Source organism: Crotalus tigris, unplaced genomic scaffold, assembly GCF_016545835.1.
Source record: "Crotalus tigris isolate CLP2741 ecotype Arizona unplaced genomic scaffold, ASM1654583v1 scf7180000019173.45859301935:6455823, whole genome shotgun sequence".
NCBI classification, from domain to species: Eukaryota; Metazoa; Chordata; class Lepidosauria; order Squamata; family Viperidae; genus Crotalus; species Crotalus tigris.
Genome location: NW_024097414.1, coordinates 3444976 through 3465726, shown reverse-complemented (window position 1 = coordinate 3465726; position 20751 = coordinate 3444976). Strand labels below are relative to the sequence as shown.

At 43.4% G+C, this 20751-nt stretch overlaps 1 protein-coding gene and 1 long non-coding RNA gene across 7 annotated transcripts; one reads left to right on the top strand and one right to left on the bottom strand.

The window, feature by feature from the left end:
• Positions 1-1015: 1015 nt before the first annotated feature.
• LOC120315828 lies at positions 1016-18265 on the bottom strand. Of its 6 annotated transcripts, none has more exons than XR_005558791.1 (8): positions 17838-18265; positions 17550-17688; positions 17020-17200; positions 12486-12562; positions 11106-11438; positions 9764-9927; positions 5091-5960; positions 1016-1447 (listed from the first exon to the last, which is right to left on the bottom strand). It is a non-coding gene; the product is annotated as an uncharacterized LOC120315828 (long non-coding RNA). The 6 variants fall into 6 exon arrangements; XR_005558790.1 differs by lacking the exon at positions 11106-11438 and adding an exon at positions 10474-10533; XR_005558788.1 differs by lacking the exon at positions 11106-11438.
• TMEM130 (transmembrane protein 130) lies at positions 1117-8292 on the top strand. The gene is made up of 6 exons (XM_039360792.1): positions 1117-1255; positions 3667-3783; positions 5133-5217; positions 6346-6548; positions 7135-7247; positions 7568-8292. Exons 1-6 carry the CDS (start codon positions 1180-1182, stop codon positions 7748-7750), a joined length of 777 nt encoding a protein of 258 aa, XP_039216726.1. The 5' UTR covers positions 1117-1179; the 3' UTR covers positions 7751-8292.
• Positions 18266-20751: the final 2486 nt, after the last annotated feature.

The following is a 20751-nucleotide window of genomic DNA, read 5'->3' as shown; positions in this document are numbered from 1 at the left end:
CCTGGTTACAATGCATTTATAACTTTGTGGGAAATACATGAAGCAAAGCAATGCAGGAAATGTATAAAGCATCAAAATCACCCAGAAAGACACTCATAGTTCTATTTTAAAATATACAGGGTTTTTTTGCATTAGAAAAACTAAAATAACGACTTCCCGTCTCGCAAAGGACACATGTTATTCCTAAAAAGGACACTTGAAACCCTTGTGTAAGATCCTAGAGAATCTGCCACAAATTTATTTATTGTTTATTTCTTTACATCCTGCCTTTTTGTGTTTAAAAATAACTCGGCAACAACACACTTAATAGTTCTTTCTCCCCCTATTTTCCCGTCAACAACCCTGTGAGGTCAGTTGGGCATCTCCTGGTGATTGGCCCAAAGTCACCTAGGCAGATTTCATGCCTAGGGCAGAACTAGAATTCCCAGTCTCCTGGTGACTTTTGATTGGCCCAAAGTCACCCAGCTGGCTTTCATGGCTAAGGCAAGACTAGAACTCACCATCTCCTGGATTGGCCCAAAGTACCCAACTTCTTGTGGAATACGAAAGGACTCTTACGAATTCCAGAGGGTTTTAGCAGAGAGATTTATTGCGCAGGTTCAGAAGCAATAGCAACAAGCAATTCTGAACCCTGAGGGCGGGTTCAGACTTCAGTTTTATACAGGAACAAAGGAATACACATTGAAATGCACATTGTAATACATTAGGTTAGTTTCTCACAGGTATACAATGGAGAGTTTGCTACATACATTGTATCCAAGTGCAATGCACATTAGGTTAGTCACATACTGCTAACACAGCACTATTCCAGTAATTATGCAGACACAGCATTATTCTAGTGATTGTTAACTTTTCCAAAGACTAGAACTCACTGCCTCCTAGCTTCTAGCCTGGTGCCTTAATCAAATGGCTCCTTACTCAGCAGCCTGGGTGTGGGGGGGGGGAAAATCCTAAGGGTTTTTTAACAAGAACTTTTTCTGCATGCTACAGAAGAAGAAGGAATGCAGAGAACTAGGCCACTTTTCTCAGACTGCCAACAGAGGTCAGCAGCTACCATGGGCTGTTTTGCTCCTGAAGGAAATGGAAAAGCAGAGCCAGCCTTACTGAAGATGAAATCCGATTCTCCCGGCACTGAGCAGACAGCATAAGATATTTCCTTCCGAAGCCATCCTCTCCTAAATGGCGCTGCTGTTTTCTCCTCTCAGTTTCTTCCAGGTGATTTGGGGAATGCTGTTTCTGGTCACCAAAGCTGCAGGTAAGTAAGATCAACTCCTCTTTCTTGGGAGGCAGAAGAAAATAGGATTGACAACATCCTGGACTGTCAACCTTTTGCTGCCATAAGCTTGCTGCCGTTCCTGATAAGATGCCCTCAGCTTTCCGGAGGTGAATGTATTAAAGTGCCATAGCTGGTATTATTTACTTTAGGGATTCCAGAATTTTCTTGTCTCTGGAATGGAGAGGGGGAAATGACTTTTAAGATTCACAGTCCAAAGAGATTAAAAGAAGCTGAAGCTGTGGGGATGCCTAAGGATGCATCCCTTTATTAATATGATTACTAGGAAAAATAAATCAATATAGATAAAGTATCGGCCTCAGAATTCAGCCCATTCAGTCACGTCCCTGATCATAGAAGAAAACATACTGCATCTTTGAAACATTATTCAAAAGCTAAATATATTCTGCAGTATATATTCTCCCCGTATCTCTGGGTTAAAACAAGGCAAGGGCTGTTTCCACACAACACACACACGCTAAACTCCTAACTAGCTGATTACAATTTAGCCATCTGCTTTGTCGGTGTGTTAAGGAAATCCAGAAAACCGAGTTTGTTACATCAATCATGATCGCTATTCATGGCAAATGTGTTGTGTTAACCCCAGGCAATCAAATTAGAATGATTAAGTTAGGGGTCCTGTTTGGTTATATTTCCACAGTAGCTCCGTTGGGTTATACAAATTCCACTTGTAAAGTTAGAGATAAAAGAGATCAGCTTTTGTCAACAAGCCAACTTAAGTTCACGAAACAGCACGGGAAAACCATTTCTTTTTTTTTTAATTTAAGAAAATGTATACGTCCACTTATTCACTCTCAGTGACTCTGGGCAGCTTACAAAAATAAAAACCCAATAGACAAACCATAAAAACAATCACACGCCAAATTGGTGGCAATAGGGAACTATTTCTGCATCCAAGGACAGAAATAGAAACAGACCCCTTAAAATCAAAAAAGAGGATGAAAAATCAAATGTTGAACATCCTTGCTTTTATTTTTTGTTTCTGATTTGTGCCACACAGTCCTAAACCTATGACAGCTTTTAGACTCGCTGGCTTTAAGTAGCTTCCTGAATGTTACCTTTCATAATTAGCTCATCACACAAATGTGTGAACATTTCACTCCAAGGGAGACAAGTCTTTAGATGACCATTCCTGCTCCTTCTTCCTACTGCTTGCATCTGATCAGCTACTTTTGGGGGGGGGGGGGAATATTCTGAAAAGGCTGGCCTTGGCTGGATCCAGGCTTTAAAGCTTGGATTCTTCAACCAGGATTTCTTAGCTAAGCTGCAGTTAGTTGGTTTCGCACAAGGGCTAAGTTTTAAGTCAAAAAAAAAAATCAAGCCACAATGACTTGATGGCAAACTAGAGTTAAAACAAGCCAGGGCCTCGTTTGGCAAGTAAATCCTGACTTTGTTTAATGAAAACGTGTCTGCCTTTTATCAGGAAAGCAAGAATTGTGAAATGAAGAGAGCCTAAAAAAACCTGATAAATGCTATATATTTTTTTTCTAAAATAGATCAGGAATTGCAAAGCTATGATACAAGGCTGAACTAATATGGAATGAGATTGCAGCAATCATTTAAAAATAAAATCATGTTCTTCTGGATTTCCGGTTAAAGGCTATATTAAACCTCTCTTAGGGTTTCCCTGCAAGTCCCCTATTTTAGCATGTTGGAAAATTGTGTCACCTATTTTCAGCTAACATGGGCAGAGGCAGTTGCGTGGCTGTAAGTTGCCAACCCTCGGTGTCTAAAGCCATTCTTATAACTTTTAATGAATGTTTGGGCATTCTTCCCTCAGTCTTTGCAGTTGAAGAGGGACTAGTCCAGGGGTAGGCAACCTTGGCTCTTTTATGACTTGTGGACTTCAATTCCCAGAATTCCTGAGCCAAGGTTGCCTACCCCTGGACTAGGATGTACCTCATCCAACGATTCAATTCTGCCTTGATTTGTTCTGGGTTTGGGAAGTGGGCGTAATGGTACGTGAGAATGATTTTGGGGGATGAAGGGAAGAGATGGTATCTAGGAAACAATCAGATAAGAGAGGGGGGAGCCCCCAGTGCAGTGGTGGGATTCAAACAGGTGAATAACCGGTTCTCTGTGTGGATGCTGCTTTCGGAGGTCCATTCTGGGCCTGGGCAACCAAAATTAGCTACCGGTTCTGCCGAACTGGTGCGAACTGGCTGAATCCCACCACTGCCCCAGTGTCTTAATGGGTGGAGAGAAAACATCGGAAGGGCCCACAGATGGTTAAAGGAGGCTGAGGGAGATTTGGACCTTCAGATTTGCAAGGAGGAGGTCAGCCTTCCAGGTATACCAGACAAAAAACGCGACTAGAAATGCCGGCTCTGTTTCCTAATAAGATTCCATTGCAATGTTCCACATCGCTGCAGAATGGAGACGAGAGGGGATGAGCATGGCGCCCCCCAACGAGGCTGTCCAGAAAATGGGACATTTCACCAGGATGCTGAAGTTGCTGGAGGAAGACCAAGCAAAGCGAGAAACTCAAGGCAAGATGCAAAGGTTGCAAATCTTGGAGGCTTTAAGAGAAAGTAGGGGCAAGCGAAATAAATCAAAAACATTCCTGTCTCCTAAGCACTCATGGAGTTAGCTAGTTTGGGCTCATGAAACATCTGCAAGGAAACCCTCAAGCTCAGAGGGAGCCAAGAACCCCATAGTCCTCCTCCTTTTCCTCCTCCCCTTCTCCACGCCACGAACCCATCTCCCTTCTAGTATTGATGATGTTTCCTAGTTGGATCATGAAATGTCTGCAAGAAAACAGCCAAGCTCAGAGAGTACCAAGGACCCCACAGTTGTTGTTGTTGTTGTTGTTGTTCTTCTTCTTCTTCTTCTTCTTCTTCTTCTTCTTCTTCTTCTTCTTCTTCTTCTTCTTCTTCTTCTTCTTCTTCTTCTTCTTCTTCTTCTTCTTCTTCTCCTCCTCCTTCTCCTTCTTCTTCTCCTCCTCCTCCTCCTCCTCTCCACAAACCCCATTCCCTTCTAGCACTGATGATGTTACCTAGTTGGGTCATGAAATGTCTACAAGATAATCACCAAGCTCAGAGACTATCAAGGACCTCACAGTCGTCATCCTCCTCCTCCTTTTCCTCCTCCTCCTCTTCCTCTCCACAAACCCCATTCCCTTCTAGCACTGATGATGTTTCCTAGTTGGGTCATGAAACGTCTGCAAGAAAACAGCCAAGCTCAGAGAGCACAGAGGGCCTCTCATTTCAAGCTACAGATATTCTTTTTCATTGATTCTCCTCCTCTGACTGCCTTCCCAGGGACTTCAGAAACAACCCACTTTGTCAGCTCAGCCCTAAAACACATAGAAGGCCAAGGAACGTTAATCAAAGCAGTAGACACTAGAAGCCAGTTTAATCGTAACTTCTTAGGAGGAAAAAAAATACAACCAGGAAATCCTTTTCTCTTGGTTCCCTCAGAATAATGGTCTTTGTAGTCCTACTCTCACAGCCCCACCCCAATTCCCTCACTAGATACCATGTGCTGCTCTATCCAGTCAAATACTTTGCTGCTGGATCCAATGACGTGCACGTTCTCAATTGCATAACTAACTATTCCATCCTCACCCTCTTTAGTTAGGTTCGGCTGCCTCCCGTCCTGTGTTAACTCAGTTGTGTTTTATTGGAATTAGGTAGCCACCTTCAGGTGCACTCAGGTTTGTTGCACCAAAGGAGAAGCAGACCCCTCCCCCCATTGCTGTTACTCAGTGGGTTGTTTAGACTAGGAAAAATGTGAGTCCACCTTTGAAACTTCTCAGCTTAAGAAGTTAGGACAAAGGTGGCAATTTCTGGCTTACCGTTTCTCGTTATCTTTTCTTCCTTATCTCTTGCTCTCCTAGATGCTGTAAGGAGTATTAACATCACAGGCGCCACCGAAGCTCATGTCATGGAAAACTTAAATTTATCTCTGCACATCCAAGGGAGGTAAGCCATAGGATTTGGGTTTTTTTTTTTAAGAAATCCAAAATATTTTCCGCAAGTTGTACTCTTTCTTCTCAGAATCATAAAATCATAGGATCCTAGGACTGAAAGGTACCTCGGAGGTCTTCCAGTCCAACCCCCTGCTCAAGGCAAGAGACTTTATAGTACCATCTCGGTCAAATGGCTGTGGGATGGCGCATCAACAGCCCCAGGAGGCAACCGATTAATTGTCCTGTCAGAAAATTTATCCTTATTTCAACGGATGTCTTTGCAGATGGCCCCCATTTTATAACGTCAATTCAAATCCAAACCGTTTAATCCGAAAACTGCATTTCAAACCGATCCAGCCGTCAGCGGAACCAACTCAAGGATCTGAATCAGATTGTCAGATGGATTCTGATGGCCTGAATCAAATCTCCCGTTCAGATCAGATTGAGGCTGATTTTGGCACCTTTGTAAATCGGGGAATTCAGCCACACCTTCTCCTGGAAGCTTTCAATGCAGCCCTAGAGGCGGAGCAGATTTAACCAACATTAAAGAGTTAAATATTTATATGTTTGAATGGATGGATCCAATCTTAGCTTCAGCCTCAGTGGAATCACGTGTGTGGGCAATGCATAGGACAGAAGGAGAACTCACTGCTACCTTTCAGGAGCTGTTAATGTTTGCAGTCTGAAAGCGCACGATTCATCTCTTAATCTGGTTGAGCAAAAGACAGTTCTTTTTTCAAAACATTCCAGCACAGCCTAAACAGAAAAAGAAAGGAAAGATGGTCTCCAGGCAAAACACCTCCCCAAAATCATCACAAAGAGAATGAGACTGACATGCTGGCTGGGGGATTCTAAGAGTTGAAGTCCACAAGTCTTAAAATTGCCAAGGTTGCAGATCCCTGATCCATGAGACCTGTAAGACCTGTGGACTTCAACTCCCAGAATTCCCCAGCCAGCATGTGGACTTTAAGTCCACAAGTCTTAAAGCTGCCAAGTTTGGGCAGCCCAGTTTTATAGGGATGGTAGCACGCTTGGTTTTTGCCAAGGTGAGCAACAATAAAAAAAATATGCTTGGAGGAATCCCATGTCTTTTTTTGGTTTTGTGAGCCCAACACTGTTCTTTGTATTCGTTTCTTTTTAGTCCTCCACTCAGTTTATGTTGGTTAATTAAGACGGAGTGTATTGTGCTTGTGGGAGACCAGTGCCATCTAGTGGTGATGAACAGCACACAATACTATCTGAACCACACCTTCATCAATGCTGGAGAATATTGCCTTAGCATCCGGGTGGAGAACCGGGTGAACATCTTGCAGTCCTACCAGGAGATTCAGATAAGGCCCTTAGGTGAGGTTTGGATGGATCTATGGGGCTCTTTTGCCTATGCACCCGATTTCTTCTGCATTTGATTTCCTCCGCTCCCTTCTCAACTGGTATACCTATTGCTTGAAGGCAAGATCTTTCTACCTTATGGAGGTCAAAATTTCAAGCCAATGATTTAAAATATCATGTGCTGCCATCTGGTGGGCAACATAAATAATAACTCCACACTGATTACACACTGTAAAAACGGGGGGGGGGGGGGTGGAACCCTTGATTTCCAACCATTCTTTTAGTTTGAAGTTACAACGGCGCCGAAAACAAGTAAATGATGACTACATGTTACATTTAACAACCATCACAGCATCCCCATGGTCACAGGTGGGAGGACATGGGGAAGCCAGAGAAGAAGATGGGAAGCTTTGAGCCGCTAGAAGAAAAGGGGAGGTGGGAATGTACATTTACAAATGAGGTATATTTATAAATAATGGTGGTGCCATGGTTAGAATGCAGTTGTTATGGTACTGCAGGCTAACTCGCTGCCCACTGCCAGCAGTTCGATCCTGACCGGCTCCAGGCTGACTCAGCCTCCCATCCTTCTGTCCTTCAACAGGGATCCATCCAGCTTCCTTCATCCTGCCTTGCCTCATCCTGTTGCTGGCCACGCTGGGTCTGGCTGTCTACATGACCTTCCGAAGCCCTGTGCAACAGAAGGATCTGGTGGAGGTGAGCAATCTTTATTTTGCTAGACCAGCCAACTCAACAGCTTTGATCTATCGTTTGGCTACCTCTTCCCAGATGTTCCAACCGAAGATTTAAGATTTGTTCATGTGCAAGGATTGTCCACCCCAGTCCTCCCATCTCCCTCCAGTCCTCCCCAGTCTTCCCTGTCCTCTTCCCAGTCCCTCTTGTCCTCTTCCCAGTCCACCCCAGTCCTCCACCCCAGTTCCGTGATGGGATGATTAGTTGAGAGTTACTTGCTAATTCTCCAGCAGCTCCGTTTCTTTCTGGTCTAACGCAGATTTTGTCTTGTTGCTGACCTACAGGTTGCCGATTTTGACTTCTCCCCCACGCCCACCAAGAAGCCATCCAGCACCGGATGGAGCTGTGGCCAATTCTGCTGTGGAACCTGCTTCCTTTGGTCCTCTCTGGAGCCTTGCAAGCCAGCCAAAGAGCACCACCGCCTTCTTCAGCCGCTCTGCACATCCAGACAGCTGTACAGTGCCTGAAAGACACCCGCCCCCCATGACTGGGGGTCCAACGAGTTTGCTTTGCTGCTCTCGAGTGCTTTGTGAAGCATCGGAGGTTTTGCCAACGTGGGTGGAGAAGCCTTCCTTTTAAATGACAGACGAGGAATCGTCCAATTAAATAATCGAAGAGCAAGCTTCATGCTGTCACCCTGCCAAAATCTGCCTTACAGCCCTTAGGGGAAAAAAAGGAGGCTTCTGTTTTTCCGCCTTATGCTCAGGATGCTTGATAATTTATTTGCAATTTCTCTCGGGAAGAATGTTAGAGCTGGCTTAACGGGGTGGGAGATGCCAATGCTGCTATTTATGATTATTCTTCTCCTCTCCATTCTGTAGGCTTCAGTATCTGTACTTTCCTCAACTTGAAAATCTTCCCAGGAGCAGGGGTTTTTTTTTGTTTTGTTTTTGTTTGTTTTTTTGCTAATATCTTCCTTTGGACCACGATCCAATCATGGAAAACTCAAGGAATTGTAGGATACTAGAGATGCTATAATAAAAAGCAGGACATTCCTGTCCAGCCTTCAGTGAAAGCCTGATCAATAATGCTCCAATATTAAACTTATTAAAAAATATCACCAAATTATTCTCTGGGGAAAGGAAAAAAAAACAACCCTTAAGTGATTTTTTTTCCACTGCAAATGAAGTGGTGGGCATTCTTGTTTTTCTTGTAGTGATTAAAAAAAAAATACAGTACATTTTTATCTCAGCACTACAGCAAAACAACAACTCATGGGTTCTAGCCCTAAAGGCTAAACGACTTTTTTTAAAAAAATATATAGAGAGAAGATGTTTGCGTTGTGTGACAAGGCCGCAGACTGTGTTAGCCTGCCAAACCACAGTTTACAAGCTTCAGAAGCTAGTTTCATGCATTGCGCTAAAGACAAATTTTGGTGCTGTGGTTTATTGACTCAGCCACAATTGGATGTTTGCAGAGCATACATGCCATGGATTGATGTTTAAAAACCACAACGGCTGGTTTCGTATAACACACAGGCTCTGAAAAAGTTGCCTTATAACTTGTGCGGCGTACGTAGTAGAGGGATTCAATAGAAAGTAGCACCTCAGAGAGGTGATACTGAAGAGATAAACAGAGAAACATAAAACATAAATAAAATCTAAAGTAAAATTTCACCAGCAGAGGTCTCTCTTGGTTAAGAAAGTCTGGGCAAATCACTGAATAAGGATTTAGCCATTATTTGCAGACTGAAAACACTTGTAGTAAACAATCCCAGATTGGTTTGTTCATCTCCATCTTCCTTAGAAGATTTACTGTCTTTGCAAATTACTTCTATTTGAACTAAATGCAAGATAAAAAACTGCCATTAACACTTAGGATCTACTGCATTCTCTACTTTGTGATTTTTATTCAGAGTAGAGCTGGAAGGGACCTTGGAGGTCTTCTAGTCCAGCCCCCTGCTCAAGCAGAAGATCCTGTACCACTTCAGACAGGTGGCTGTCCAGTCTGTTCTTAAAAACCTCCAGTGATGGAGCACCCACAACTTTTGAAGGCAAGCAATTCCACTGGTTAATTGTTTCAATTGTCAGGAAATTTCTCCTTAGTTCTGGATTGCTTCTCTCCTTGGTTAGTTTCCATTCATTGTTTCTTATCCTGCCTTCTGGTGCTTTGGAGAACAGGTTGACCCCACTCTTCTTTGTGGCAGCCTCTCAAATACAGTACTGGAACACTGCTTTAAATACTAGATTTAAAGAAAAAGAACACTGAGGGGGAAGGCTTAATGTTATATTGAGGAGGCTCAAGATTTGAGAAGAAGTAAAGGAAGTTTGAACATTAAAACATTAGAACAGAGTTGGAAGAGACCTGGGTGATCTTCTTTGTTTCTGCTTAACGTACCACCTGTATTTATTTATTTATTGGTCGGCAGTCAGCGTACTGTGCAAAAAGCAAGTTGTGTCTTCTGAGCTAAATTGTGCGAACACAGCTACTAGGTCATGAGTGCTGGGAGGAGGAAAATTCAGATGGTATGTACAACTCACTCAAAGCCTGGAGCAAAATTGGCTTCAAACGAGATCTCTGCTGGAAGACGGAGCCACAGATGGGGTGCCTGGATGCTGGAGGCTGGATGCCTCTCACGCAGGCTGCGTTCAAGAGAAGCAGGCGGGAGGCGCGGAGCATCTGAGCAGATTTCCAGAGAAGCCACCTTCGGAAAAGAAAGGAAAAAATAACTAGGTTAGTCACCATGAGCTAGAAGGGAAAGAGAGAGAGAGATTGTGTGTTTGTAGCAGTGTTCCAATATCTCAGGGGCTGCCACAAAGAAGAGGGAGCCAAGCTATTCTCCAAAGGCCCTGAAGGCAGGACAAGAAGCAACGGATGGAAACTAATCAAGGAGAGAAACAACCTGGAACTAAGGAGAAACTTCCTGACAGTTAGAACAATTAACCAGTGGAACAACCTGCCTCCAGAAGCTGTGAATGCTCCAACACTGGAAGTTTTTAAGAAGAGACTGGACAGCCATTTGTCCAAAATGGTATAGGGTTTCCTGCCTGAGCAGGGGGTTGGACTAGATGACCTCCAAGGTCCCTTCCAACTTTATTATTATTATTTCTAGCCAAGGCCAGGTCACGTCTCAGCAGGGAAACACCAACATATAAATATTACTTAACATGAGAACCGAATGACCCAGACAATGGAAAGGGTGGCTATACAAATTTGATTAATAAATCAATAAATTGAAAGAAGCTCATACCGGCCATGGGGGGAGGGAGGAGGAGGAAGAGGAGGTGGTGGTCACCTAATAAGGGAACATCTATAGAAAGAGAAACAAACAAGCATGGGAACTCCCAAATTACTGTGATTTTTTAAAAAAAAAATATTTGGCACAATTTGCAACTCTTGACATCTTATATTTGCTTCATACTAATAAAAACATGTTTAAACATAATAGAGGCCTTGCAGTTCAGTATGCATAGCTAGGATTTGATTGTTCAAGGGTTCATTATATTTACACCCACACACAAACACAATTTTCTATTAAAGCCAGTCTGAAACAGCCTCCTCTTCTTTCCAGATTCTGCTCCCTCTATTCTGCAGCCAACATTGACTGGGCCAAGATTTCCACAAATGGCCATTCCTTCCTTAAGCCTACAGTTCAATCCAGGTGTGATCCATTTTTCTGCCTGCCGGTGAGAAAGTCAACACAAAGGGTCCCAAAGACCCTTTAGCGAATAAACTTGCCAGTTTCCATGGAAATGACCCATTATTGCACAAGTAACAGAGCATCATTGCAAGGAATTTTACAAACGCCATTTAAACAGCTATCAAATGCTAAATGGGAACGCCCGGTGTCGGCTGAGGATTGGAGTTGTCGATCCCTGATACCTCGGAGACACCAGGTTAGAGATCCCTCGTTTGCCCTCCTGTCTGCTTTCTTCCTGCATGACGAGGTCGTTGAGTTTTCAAGGTGTCAGCCTCAAAGTAGATCACGATTTGCATGCTTAATCCAGCGCTGATTTCGTTTACACAACCTGCACTCTGTGCACCGTGTTCACAGAACGGGTCGAAGCCACCATCAGCCTGTTGAATTTACCCAGAGTTCACGCCGCACAACTCAGCCAATCCTGCCTGGGCTAAGGAGCCAGAAACTAGCCACTTCTGTTTCGGTCCAGAATGTATTTCAAACTCTTTGAGACACTGGGGGATGATGGGAAAGCTCTGCGCAAGACGGAGGAAAAAAATAAGGCTGATGGTTGGTTGGTTTTTAAGGTTTGGTTTAATTGCCCGGAATAGAAACGTCTGGCTCCATCTCTTTCTCAAGAGTCAGTTTGATCCAGTGGGGTTAAGGCACCAGGCTAGTAGAAACCAGGAGATGGTGAGTTCTAGTCCTGCCCTAGGCATGGAAGCTGACTAGGTAACATTGGGCTAATCACCAGGAGACGGTGAGTTCTAGTCCCACTTTAAGCATAAAAGCCGGCTGGGTAACTGTATGCCAATCACCAGGAGATGGTGAGTTCTAGTCCTACTTTAACCATGAAATCTGGCTGGATAACATTGGGCCAATCACCAGGAGATGGTGAGTTCTAGTCCCACTTTAAGCATGAAAGTTGGCCAGGTAACTTTATGCCAATCACCAGGAGACGGTGAGTTCTAGTCCCACTTTAAGCATGAAAGTTGGCCAGATAACTTTATGCCAATCACCAGGAGACGGTGAGTTCTAGTCCCACTTTAAGCATGAAAGCCAGCTGGGTGACTTTGGGCCAATCATTAGAAGACGCTGAATTCTAATTCAGCTTTAGCATGAAAGATAGTCTTGGTCTCAACCCAAACCACCTCACAAGATTGTTGTTGTTGTTGTTGGGAAAATAGAAGGAAGGAGGAGAATTAAGTATGTTTACTTCCTTGAGTTATTTGTAAAAAGATGGGACATAAATAAAATATTAAAAATCTGATATTTTCAAACTCCGAAGCATCTGCTGAACAATATGAAATTCCTTCACCTGGTGCTTAGAGCAAATGTATCTGGATTCTTTTTTCCAGGGCACGTTGTCATTTGCACCCTGATCCACCCAACCTAACCTTTGCCCTTGATATATTCGAATGTGACATTCTTTGATGCCCAATGATGGTTTGCTAATTCAAAAGAAGTCTAAATGGACGATTCTCTATCCACTTCCTGGAGATGTGTAATCTAGTCTGTTTGGTCTGAAAAATCGGATTTATTGTGGAAAAAAATTGCTTTTCTCCCCCAACCCACCCTCATACCTCAAAGTTCAAGGCAATTATAAAGTGCTTCTTTGTGCGGAAACCATGTCTGTCAAATCGCAGGCAGCATGCAGCAGCTTGCAGAAAATGATAAAAAAAGAAGAGAGAGAGAGAGAGAACAAGAAGGTTCACAAATATCCATACATTAACATTAAGTCTTCACTGAAAGAGGGAAGGGAAAAAAATGCTTTCACAATGTCTCGTGTTAATGCAACAGATCCTAAGAGCATTATCGTTTCGGAGCTTATTAGGGGTTGCTTCGATTGAAGAGAAAGCATTTTCAATTTGATATCATCTAATACATATTTAATGCCTGGTTCGCACACTTGAAAATGCTCTTCTCCTAAGTGAGCAGGAAGGGGAGAGAGAGAGAGAGAGAGAGAGAGAGAGACGGGGGGGGGGAGAGAGAGAGAGAGAGAGAGAGAGAGAGAGAGAGAGAGAGAGAGAGAGAGAGAGAGAGGTGTACAAGAGAACCAATTGGGAATGCAATAAATAATGAATGAACTAAAGACTCTCTTTTCTACTTTCGATCTAAGGATATCCCTCCGACGGTGAGACAGACAGATAGATAGATAGATAGATAGATAGATAGATAGATAGATAGATAGATAGATAGATAGATAGATAGATAGATAGATAGATAGAGATAGATATGAGAAAGTGGTAGACATAGATAGATAGATAGATAGATAGATAGATAGATAGATAGATAGATAGATAGATAGATAGATAGATAGATAGATAGATAGATATGAGAGAGAGAGTGGTAGGCATAGACAGACAGACAGACCTAGACAGACAGACAGACAGACAGACAGACAGAACTAAATGTATTTCATTTTAAGTGCACTACACTTAGTCAGGGCAATCCTGGTTCCTACTTTAAATTAATGAGGAAATAAAACGTAACATTTTCCCTCCAGGGCCACCATTAAACCCAACTCCCTTTTTCAAGGGGGGGGGAAGGGTAGAGGACAAGTTGTTAACAGATTGTACTGACCCATTCAGCAGATGGAGAGATAACGCCAGCCAAATATATAAGTTGTAGAAAGGATATACTCAAGACACTCATCCTTGGTAGGCGAAAATCCAGGTGTTGCAATGATGCTACTTTCTCTCTTCTTCCCCCCACCCCACCTCCACAAACCCCATCATCGGCCCCTCATCCCTATCTTAAAATTTAGATGTCAGCTTTTCCATTTCCGAGGACAGCTAGAGTAATTTGTATTCTGAACGCTTTAAATCATCATATCTATGAGAACAACCAGGCAAAGATACAATGTCCTGGGTTGAATTCCAATGAAATTACAAAGGGTGGACATATTATTAGACGAAGAAAAAAAAACAATGCTAAACCGCTTAGAGAGAGCTGTAAAGCGCTGTGAAGCGGGATATAAGTCTAAGCGCTGTGGCTATTGCTATTCTGACAAGCCAAATCAACAGACAAGCCAGATTTAGTTAACAAAAATGTTACTAACTAAAAGACTGCTATGATTCAGCTATAGCAAAAAAGGTCATAATGTTTGTGTGTGTGTGTTGCTTTGGACTTGCAAATGGCTGGTGCCAGTGTTTGGGCAGCCCTGATTTATGCTGATATTTCATGTACATAAGAAAGGAGGCAACCCAGCATGGAAGCAACTCAGAAGTGAACAGCTGGGGGGCTGAAGAGGGGGGGGGAGAAGGGAAAAAACCCTCTTCTATAGATTTAACTGGCTTGCTATCTCCGTGCTGTTCCAACAGGCTTAGCATTTTGAATAAAACATGACCAGTAATTTATTTAGTGAGCAAGGACTTGTAGCTGGACGGAAGGAGGGGGCGGGGGTATATTTTATTTTCCACTTTGCAGCTTTATCTCAAAATGCTTCTACCGGCCTTTTTTTTTTAAAAAAAAAAAAAGCGACTAGTAACCCTTGTAATAGTGACTTCCACCCCATCAGCAGGGAGGATCACATTCAACAAGTAGCGTCTCATTTGTATGTGAATTTGGGGGCCTTTCGAGGAATCCTAACAACTTTGTCGGTTTCAATTAGCAGACCCACCTGAAATTAATGCTGTCCGTCCCACACCCAGCGGGTCCCACCCTTGCCGAAGTCCATTCATTTTTTTAAAAAAAATATAATCATCAAAGATGCATTAAGTGTTTGCAAATGCCGAAAGGCAGATGTTCTGCGGTATTTAAAGATTATCGGACTAAAGTAGGTTAAATTATTGCTGTTTGATTCTCAGAACCCCCCCCCCAATGGCTCTTCTAAGCTGATTAGGAGAGGTGACCCAGATTGCAGCGTTTATGCCTGAAAATTCATCACAGATCTTCTGATCTGTGGCCAAGCAACACAAGCAATGGGGTCCTGGGGCCTCTGGCTCAGTTTTTTTGGGTTGGCCTGCAAGTAGAAAGAACGGGAAGCTCACTTTGCTTTAAATTAATGTCTCATTAATTGACACAGCAGGCTCCGCCATCCCAGCTGATTGTAGATTGCAATTAAGGCAAATTTATTGCTAAGGACACCCCTTGTAGTCTACCCTCTGCCAGGAAGCTAGATCAGAGTTACTCTGGATAGCAAGATGGGCAGCATATCAGAGAGAGAGAGAGAGAGAGAGACAGACAGACAGACAGACAGACAGACAGACAGACAGACAGACAGGAAGGGGGGCAGGGAAACTGACCGACAGACAGACAGATTCTAAGCTAGATAGGTAGATGATGATGATGATGATGATGATAGAAGATAGAGAGAGAGAGGGAGATTAGATGATAGATTGATAGAAGATAAATGAAAGAGATGGATGGATAGATGGATGGATGGACGGATGGATGGATCAGCTGGCTGAGGAATTCTGGGACACCCCTGCTTTAGATATCTCATATGCTGGGGTTTTGGGAGTGTAGATCTGAAAGTAGCTTCATTGGTTCCAAATGTCCAAAGATCTCAGCCACGTTGGATTGTAAACCTGGTTTATTAGCTAATCTGCACGGTTTGCCTGGCTAATTGTGTTTCCCAAACATTGTGGTATACTCAGAAAGGTGCGGTTTAGTGCCACGTTTAATCCACAGTTTCCTTTTCTGCAAAATGGAAAGATGGAAGGAACCGCTCCAGACTCCTCTTTTCTTACCATTCCTTTGGCTTTTTAGCAAGCCAAAACTTGTTCCTTGTTTTCTTTTTTCTTTTTTCTTTTTTTAAAAAAAGCATTTTTTAAAAAAAGATAGGGCTGTGTTCGTCTAAAAAAACATCCTTTTAGATTATTTTTGAGAGGCACAATCTGTTTTCGCTATTCGCAGCAGTCGCAGAGGTGGCTGTAATTTTATTCCTTTTAATCAGCTTGCATCCATATGCAGGACCAACTTACTCTAGTAATATTTCAGCCTCGGATGTGACAAATATAGTTTACAATGGCCTGAGTGGAGTAATGGGGTCCAATTAGCATCTGACTATGAGGCCTCTGAGCTCAGGATTAGCAACAGACTAATATGGAGGAGGCAGTGCTAAAAATGGCCATTTGTCCTTTTTTTTGGCAATCTCATGCATCTTGCAAGGAGGTTAAAATTTTAATTCTTCTCATAATGGCATCCTTTCCTTTCCTCCTTTACCATATTTTATTTTAAGTGTTGTTCCTTCCATGGTAACTCATGCTGAAAAACCACCGCAGAGCACCCTTCAGATGTAAATTTAAGCAGAATTATTTTCCAGGAACAGCTAACAAACATGTACAAGTTATGCCACCCACTTAGATATACTGCCTGGAATCCTGGTTTGTTGATTCATGTTTTTTTTGAGTAGGCTAACCTACGTCGGTCCGCATCACAAGAGAAGCAAGGCAAGAAACCCTATTGTAGGTTAAGGGAATATAACGGTTGTCCTCAAATTATAACTATTCATTGGAGACCATTTGAAGTTACAACCACTCTGAAAAATTGAGTTATGACTGGTCCTTAAACTTAACAACAAAAGAAATCAGGAAAAACAGGCACAGCCATAAACCTCTGTGCATTAATGATTCCATCGTGGAGATGGTTAGCCATATTCAATTTCTGGGGATGCAGCTAATGGTCGTTCAACAATCAATCAGAATAGATCTGGAAGGGACCTTGGAGGTCTTCTAGTCCAACCCCCTGCTCAAGCATACGACAGTCACAGCATCGCTCTAGTCATGTGGTCAAAATTACAGTGCTTGGCAAACTTAAAACTAAACAAGCTTTGCCCTTTGCACAAATATAGTCACTACATACATCTTTACTCAACAGAATTGGACCATATTTTTGGTCCACATTGTTTAAGCACAATACATCTGCATCCAGATCTTTTCTTTATTTGTTTAGCTGCTATACAAAAGCCTCTCCTGATGCACTGCCACAATAATTACTGCATTCAAATACGTTCGCAATCACACCCCCTCACTCCCGTTTTCCCTTTAAGATGGGGGCACAGTAACATCTGCCCTACTTTGGTGGTAATCAAAAGAAGTTTGGAAATGGATGACTCACTTGCTGATAAAGAGGCTGTGATTCAGCTAGCTGTACTCACAACCCCTCTCTTACCTCCTTCAATCATAGTAGTTATGGAAAGCCACATCACTTGTGTTGTGACAAGCTCCGATTGTGTTCATCCACTCAATATTGGCCTGAACCGTCTTCATGCTATCAACAGATGGAACGATTGATATGGCCAAGGATTCTTGAGTGAGTTCAACCAGTCTACTTTGCCATGGTTCAAGTAAGGCTGGGTTGTTGGAAATAAGAGGAGGAGGAGGAAGAGGAGGAAAAGGAGGAGGAGGAAGAGGAGAAGGAAGGTAGGAGAAAGAAAGAAGAAAGAAAAGAAAGAAAAGAAAAGAAAAGAAAAGAAAAGAAAGAAGGAAGGAAGGAAGGAAGGAAGGAAGGAAGGAAGGAAGGAAGGAAGGAAGGAAGGAAGGAAGGAAGGAAGGAAGGAAGGATAGAGAATGGTTAGGGAATTCTGGGATTCAAAGTCCACTAGTCTTAAAGTTGCCATAGTGGGAGAGCCCTATTTTAAAGTAGAAATGGCAACCATAGATTTTAAGCACTTTTAGGGGCTCCCGGCCAATCCTCCCTACCTTTTCCCAGATGTTCCCACTGTCTCCATAAAGGTGGAACTGGGGCCAAGCCCTCCACCCAGCACCTCCGTGCTCTTCCAGCATGGCTATCATGTTGATCGTTGTCTAGTCGGCCTTCAAAACCAGACTCTCCAACTCACTTGCAAGAGAGAAGATAAAGGTTTGATTATCCTTCGAGGCACCTCCGTTCTCTAGATGACATCCTAACGCTCCTCCAAGGTATTGTGAGGAAGGAGGGAAGAACAGATGGAGACCCCAGCTGACTTCAAGAAAGCATGAGTGGCTTACCTTCTAGATCCAGCTCAGATTAGCAGGCCAGTCCCAGCACCTTTGGGTCTCTCTCTCTCTCTCTCTCTGCAGGAGAAATAACGGCTGGAGCCTCCGAAAAGAACAAAGCAGTAATTCAGCTTCAACCAAAAGAGGGAATTAAAGGCAAGGAGCACAACAGGGCTGGTTGAGTTCTTTCTTAATAGGGGAAGTGAAGAATGCGAAAGGCTTGGGAATTCTCCTTACTTCTCCAGATGCGGGATCTTGTCCAAAATGTGAACTAGTAGAAACCTTAGTCCTATTTTTCTTTCGGTTTGGGAATTTCATGAGGAGAGGGGAGGACTCACATGGAAGGAAAGAAAGAAGGAAAGGAGTGAAGGAAGGAGGGGGAGAGAGGGAGGAAGGAAGGAAGGAAGGAAGGAAGGAAGGAAGGAAGGAAGGAAGGAAGGAAGGGAGGGAGGGAGGGAGGAAGGGAGGGAAGGAAGGAGGGAAGGAAGGAGGGGGAGGGAGGGAGACAGGGAGGGAGGGAGGAAAGGAAGGAAGGAAGGAAGGAAGGAAGGAAGGAAGGAAGGAAGGAAGGAAGGAAGGAAGGAAGGAAGGAAGGAAACTTTGCTAACGGCATTACTTATTTCTTGCAATGGAAAGATAACAAATTTAATAAAGAACCAAAGAAGAAGAGAGAAGAAAAATTTAAATCCCCACTCTTTCATTCATTCTCTCCCTTCCTATTCTCTTGGATTCTCTCCCCCTTCCTTGATGTTTTTTATTTGGATGCTTGTTGGGGGGGGGGAGAGGAGTGAGGTGCAAATGACAAACAGGCACCGTCTAGTTGGCCAGCTTGATTCCCAGAGACGACTGCAATTTGGTCACCAATTCTCCTTTTCTATAGTTGGCAACCCAAAAGCTCTCCAGTCCAAATGTGTTTTATTAAGACGGCAGCACAGGCCCTCCGGTGCAATCTTCTTTCAAATTAAGCTCGTGCCTCAGCTACTTTGCAGTGAAGCAGCCAGGTAGCTTGCAAGAAGAACTCAAGAGTCCAGATTTGTTCCTTTTGGGTTTACAGTTGCTTTTCATTCTGAAGATGGCGGTTTGGCTTAAGACGGGGGTAGGCTATGCTGGCTCAGGAATTCTGGGAGTTGAAATCCACGAGTCATCAAAGAGCCAAGGTTGCCTACCCCTGCCTTAAGGGAACACTGTACAAAGATGGCCCAGGCACATGGGACTTTATAAGAAACCCGACTGCAGGTCGTTCTCCACTTACGAACACAACCGGGATCAGAATTTCTGTCGCTAAGCGAGGGGGCTGTAGGGCGAGCGGCCTGATTTTAGGACCTTTTGGGCCATGTTGTTAAGCGAATCACTGCAGTTTGTCTAGTGGCTCGTGCCGTCGTTAAGCAAATCCAAGTTCCCCTATTGACGGTAGGAGATGACCAGGCTGAGGCCGAGGGAGGGATCAAAAGTGTTATTAGTCTTGAGTCTCTTCGCGCCCACAAGAGTCCAGCCCACCGTGAATTCAGTTCCTTCTTATTTACCGCCAATTTGCTTTGAAATTAAGAGTCTTGCTGAGAGCTTTAGCACACAATAAGCTTACAATATAATTGATTTGAACTACTTGGGCTCCCGATTTCCTGTACTTGGCTTCGGTTTTGCTTGTCGGAATTTGGATAGGAATGTTACGCGACCCTTGTAAATACATGCCAAGTGCCTGAATTTTGATCAGGGGACTACACGGATGCTGTAACCATCACAGGTGTGAGGACCAGTTGTGAGTCACTATTTTTCAGTGCCAAAACGGTCGCTATACGGTAAGCCGAGGACTGCCACTACTTGTGTTATACACACCATGTGTCTTGTTCTCTTGAATGGCAGGTTTTTGAGAGATGCATAAACTCGGGGTTTCCGAACCATTTCCAAGTTCCTTTTATTTCAGAAGGAGAGCCTTAAAAATGTGTTTAATCTTAATCGCCCTCTTTACCTTCTGCAAACAGAACAGCAACATGTGAAGTTTGTAGAAGGCTAACGGGAGAAAGGCCTGGGAAGAAAACCACGACATTTCACAAAAGTAGAAAAGGCAAATTCCCTTCCAGTGCAAGGTTGTTGTTTTTTTTAATTTCTTTTTTTTTTAAGAACATCATCTTACATTTCAATGGAAATATGCCTTACAAATGGCAGACATCCAAACAATCCATGGGTATGAAAAAAATCAAATATGAACCTTTATAAAGATCCCTTCCCCCCACCCTCTCTAAAATTAAACGCTCTCTCAAATCGTCTTGCTTCCCTAGTAGCGTGCTTGGTGTCAGAAGCCCCAAATAATCACAAATACTTTTTTTAAAAAGTGGGGGGGGGAAGTGAAAGGGAAGGTGAGAAAGAACCAGCTGTTTCCAAAGGGAGATTAAAGGGGATTAAAGGGGGATTAAAAGACACATACGATTATCCATGTCTGGTCAGGATTCATAGGAAGGCAAATGGGATGGGATGAGAACTATGGAAATATGATCCACAGATAAATAAATAAAAGTTTACTGCGCATTAATTATTTCAAACCGTTCCTCCAATCAGTGCTAATTCATTTTCTCTCCCCCCCTCTTATCTCTCTCTCCCTTTCCCTATCTCCCTAACTTCTCTCTCCCTCTCCCTCCCTCTCTCCCTCTTTAATATCTCTCCCTCCCTTTCTCCCTCTCTCCCTAACTTCTCTCCCTCTCCAATTTCTCTTTCTCTCCCTCCCTTTCTATCTCCCTCTCTCCCTAACTTCTCTCTCTCCCTCCCCAATTTTTCTCTCCCTCCCTTTCTCTCTCCCTCTCCCAACATCTCTCCCTCCCAATCTCCCTCCTTCTCTCAAACTTTTCTCTCTCCCTCCCTGTCTATCCCTCTCTCCCTCTCTAGTTTATCTCCCTCCCTCCCTCTCTCTCTCTCTCTCTCTTTCATTCTTTTA

Excerpts from the sequence above, each read along its gene's own strand:
- TMEM130 (XM_039360792.1), top strand. The coding sequence starts at position 1,180 with ATGGCGCTGCTGTTTTCTCCTCTCAGTTTCTTCCAGGTGATTTGGGGA. Across the intron at positions 3,784-5,132 it reads AGCAAAGCGAGAAACTCAAG|ATGCTGTAAGGAGTATTAAC; the intron begins GCAAGATGCAAA and ends TTGCTCTCCTAG. Across the intron at positions 7,248-7,567 it reads AACAGAAGGATCTGGTGGAG|GTTGCCGATTTTGACTTCTC; the intron begins GTGAGCAATCTT and ends GCTGACCTACAG.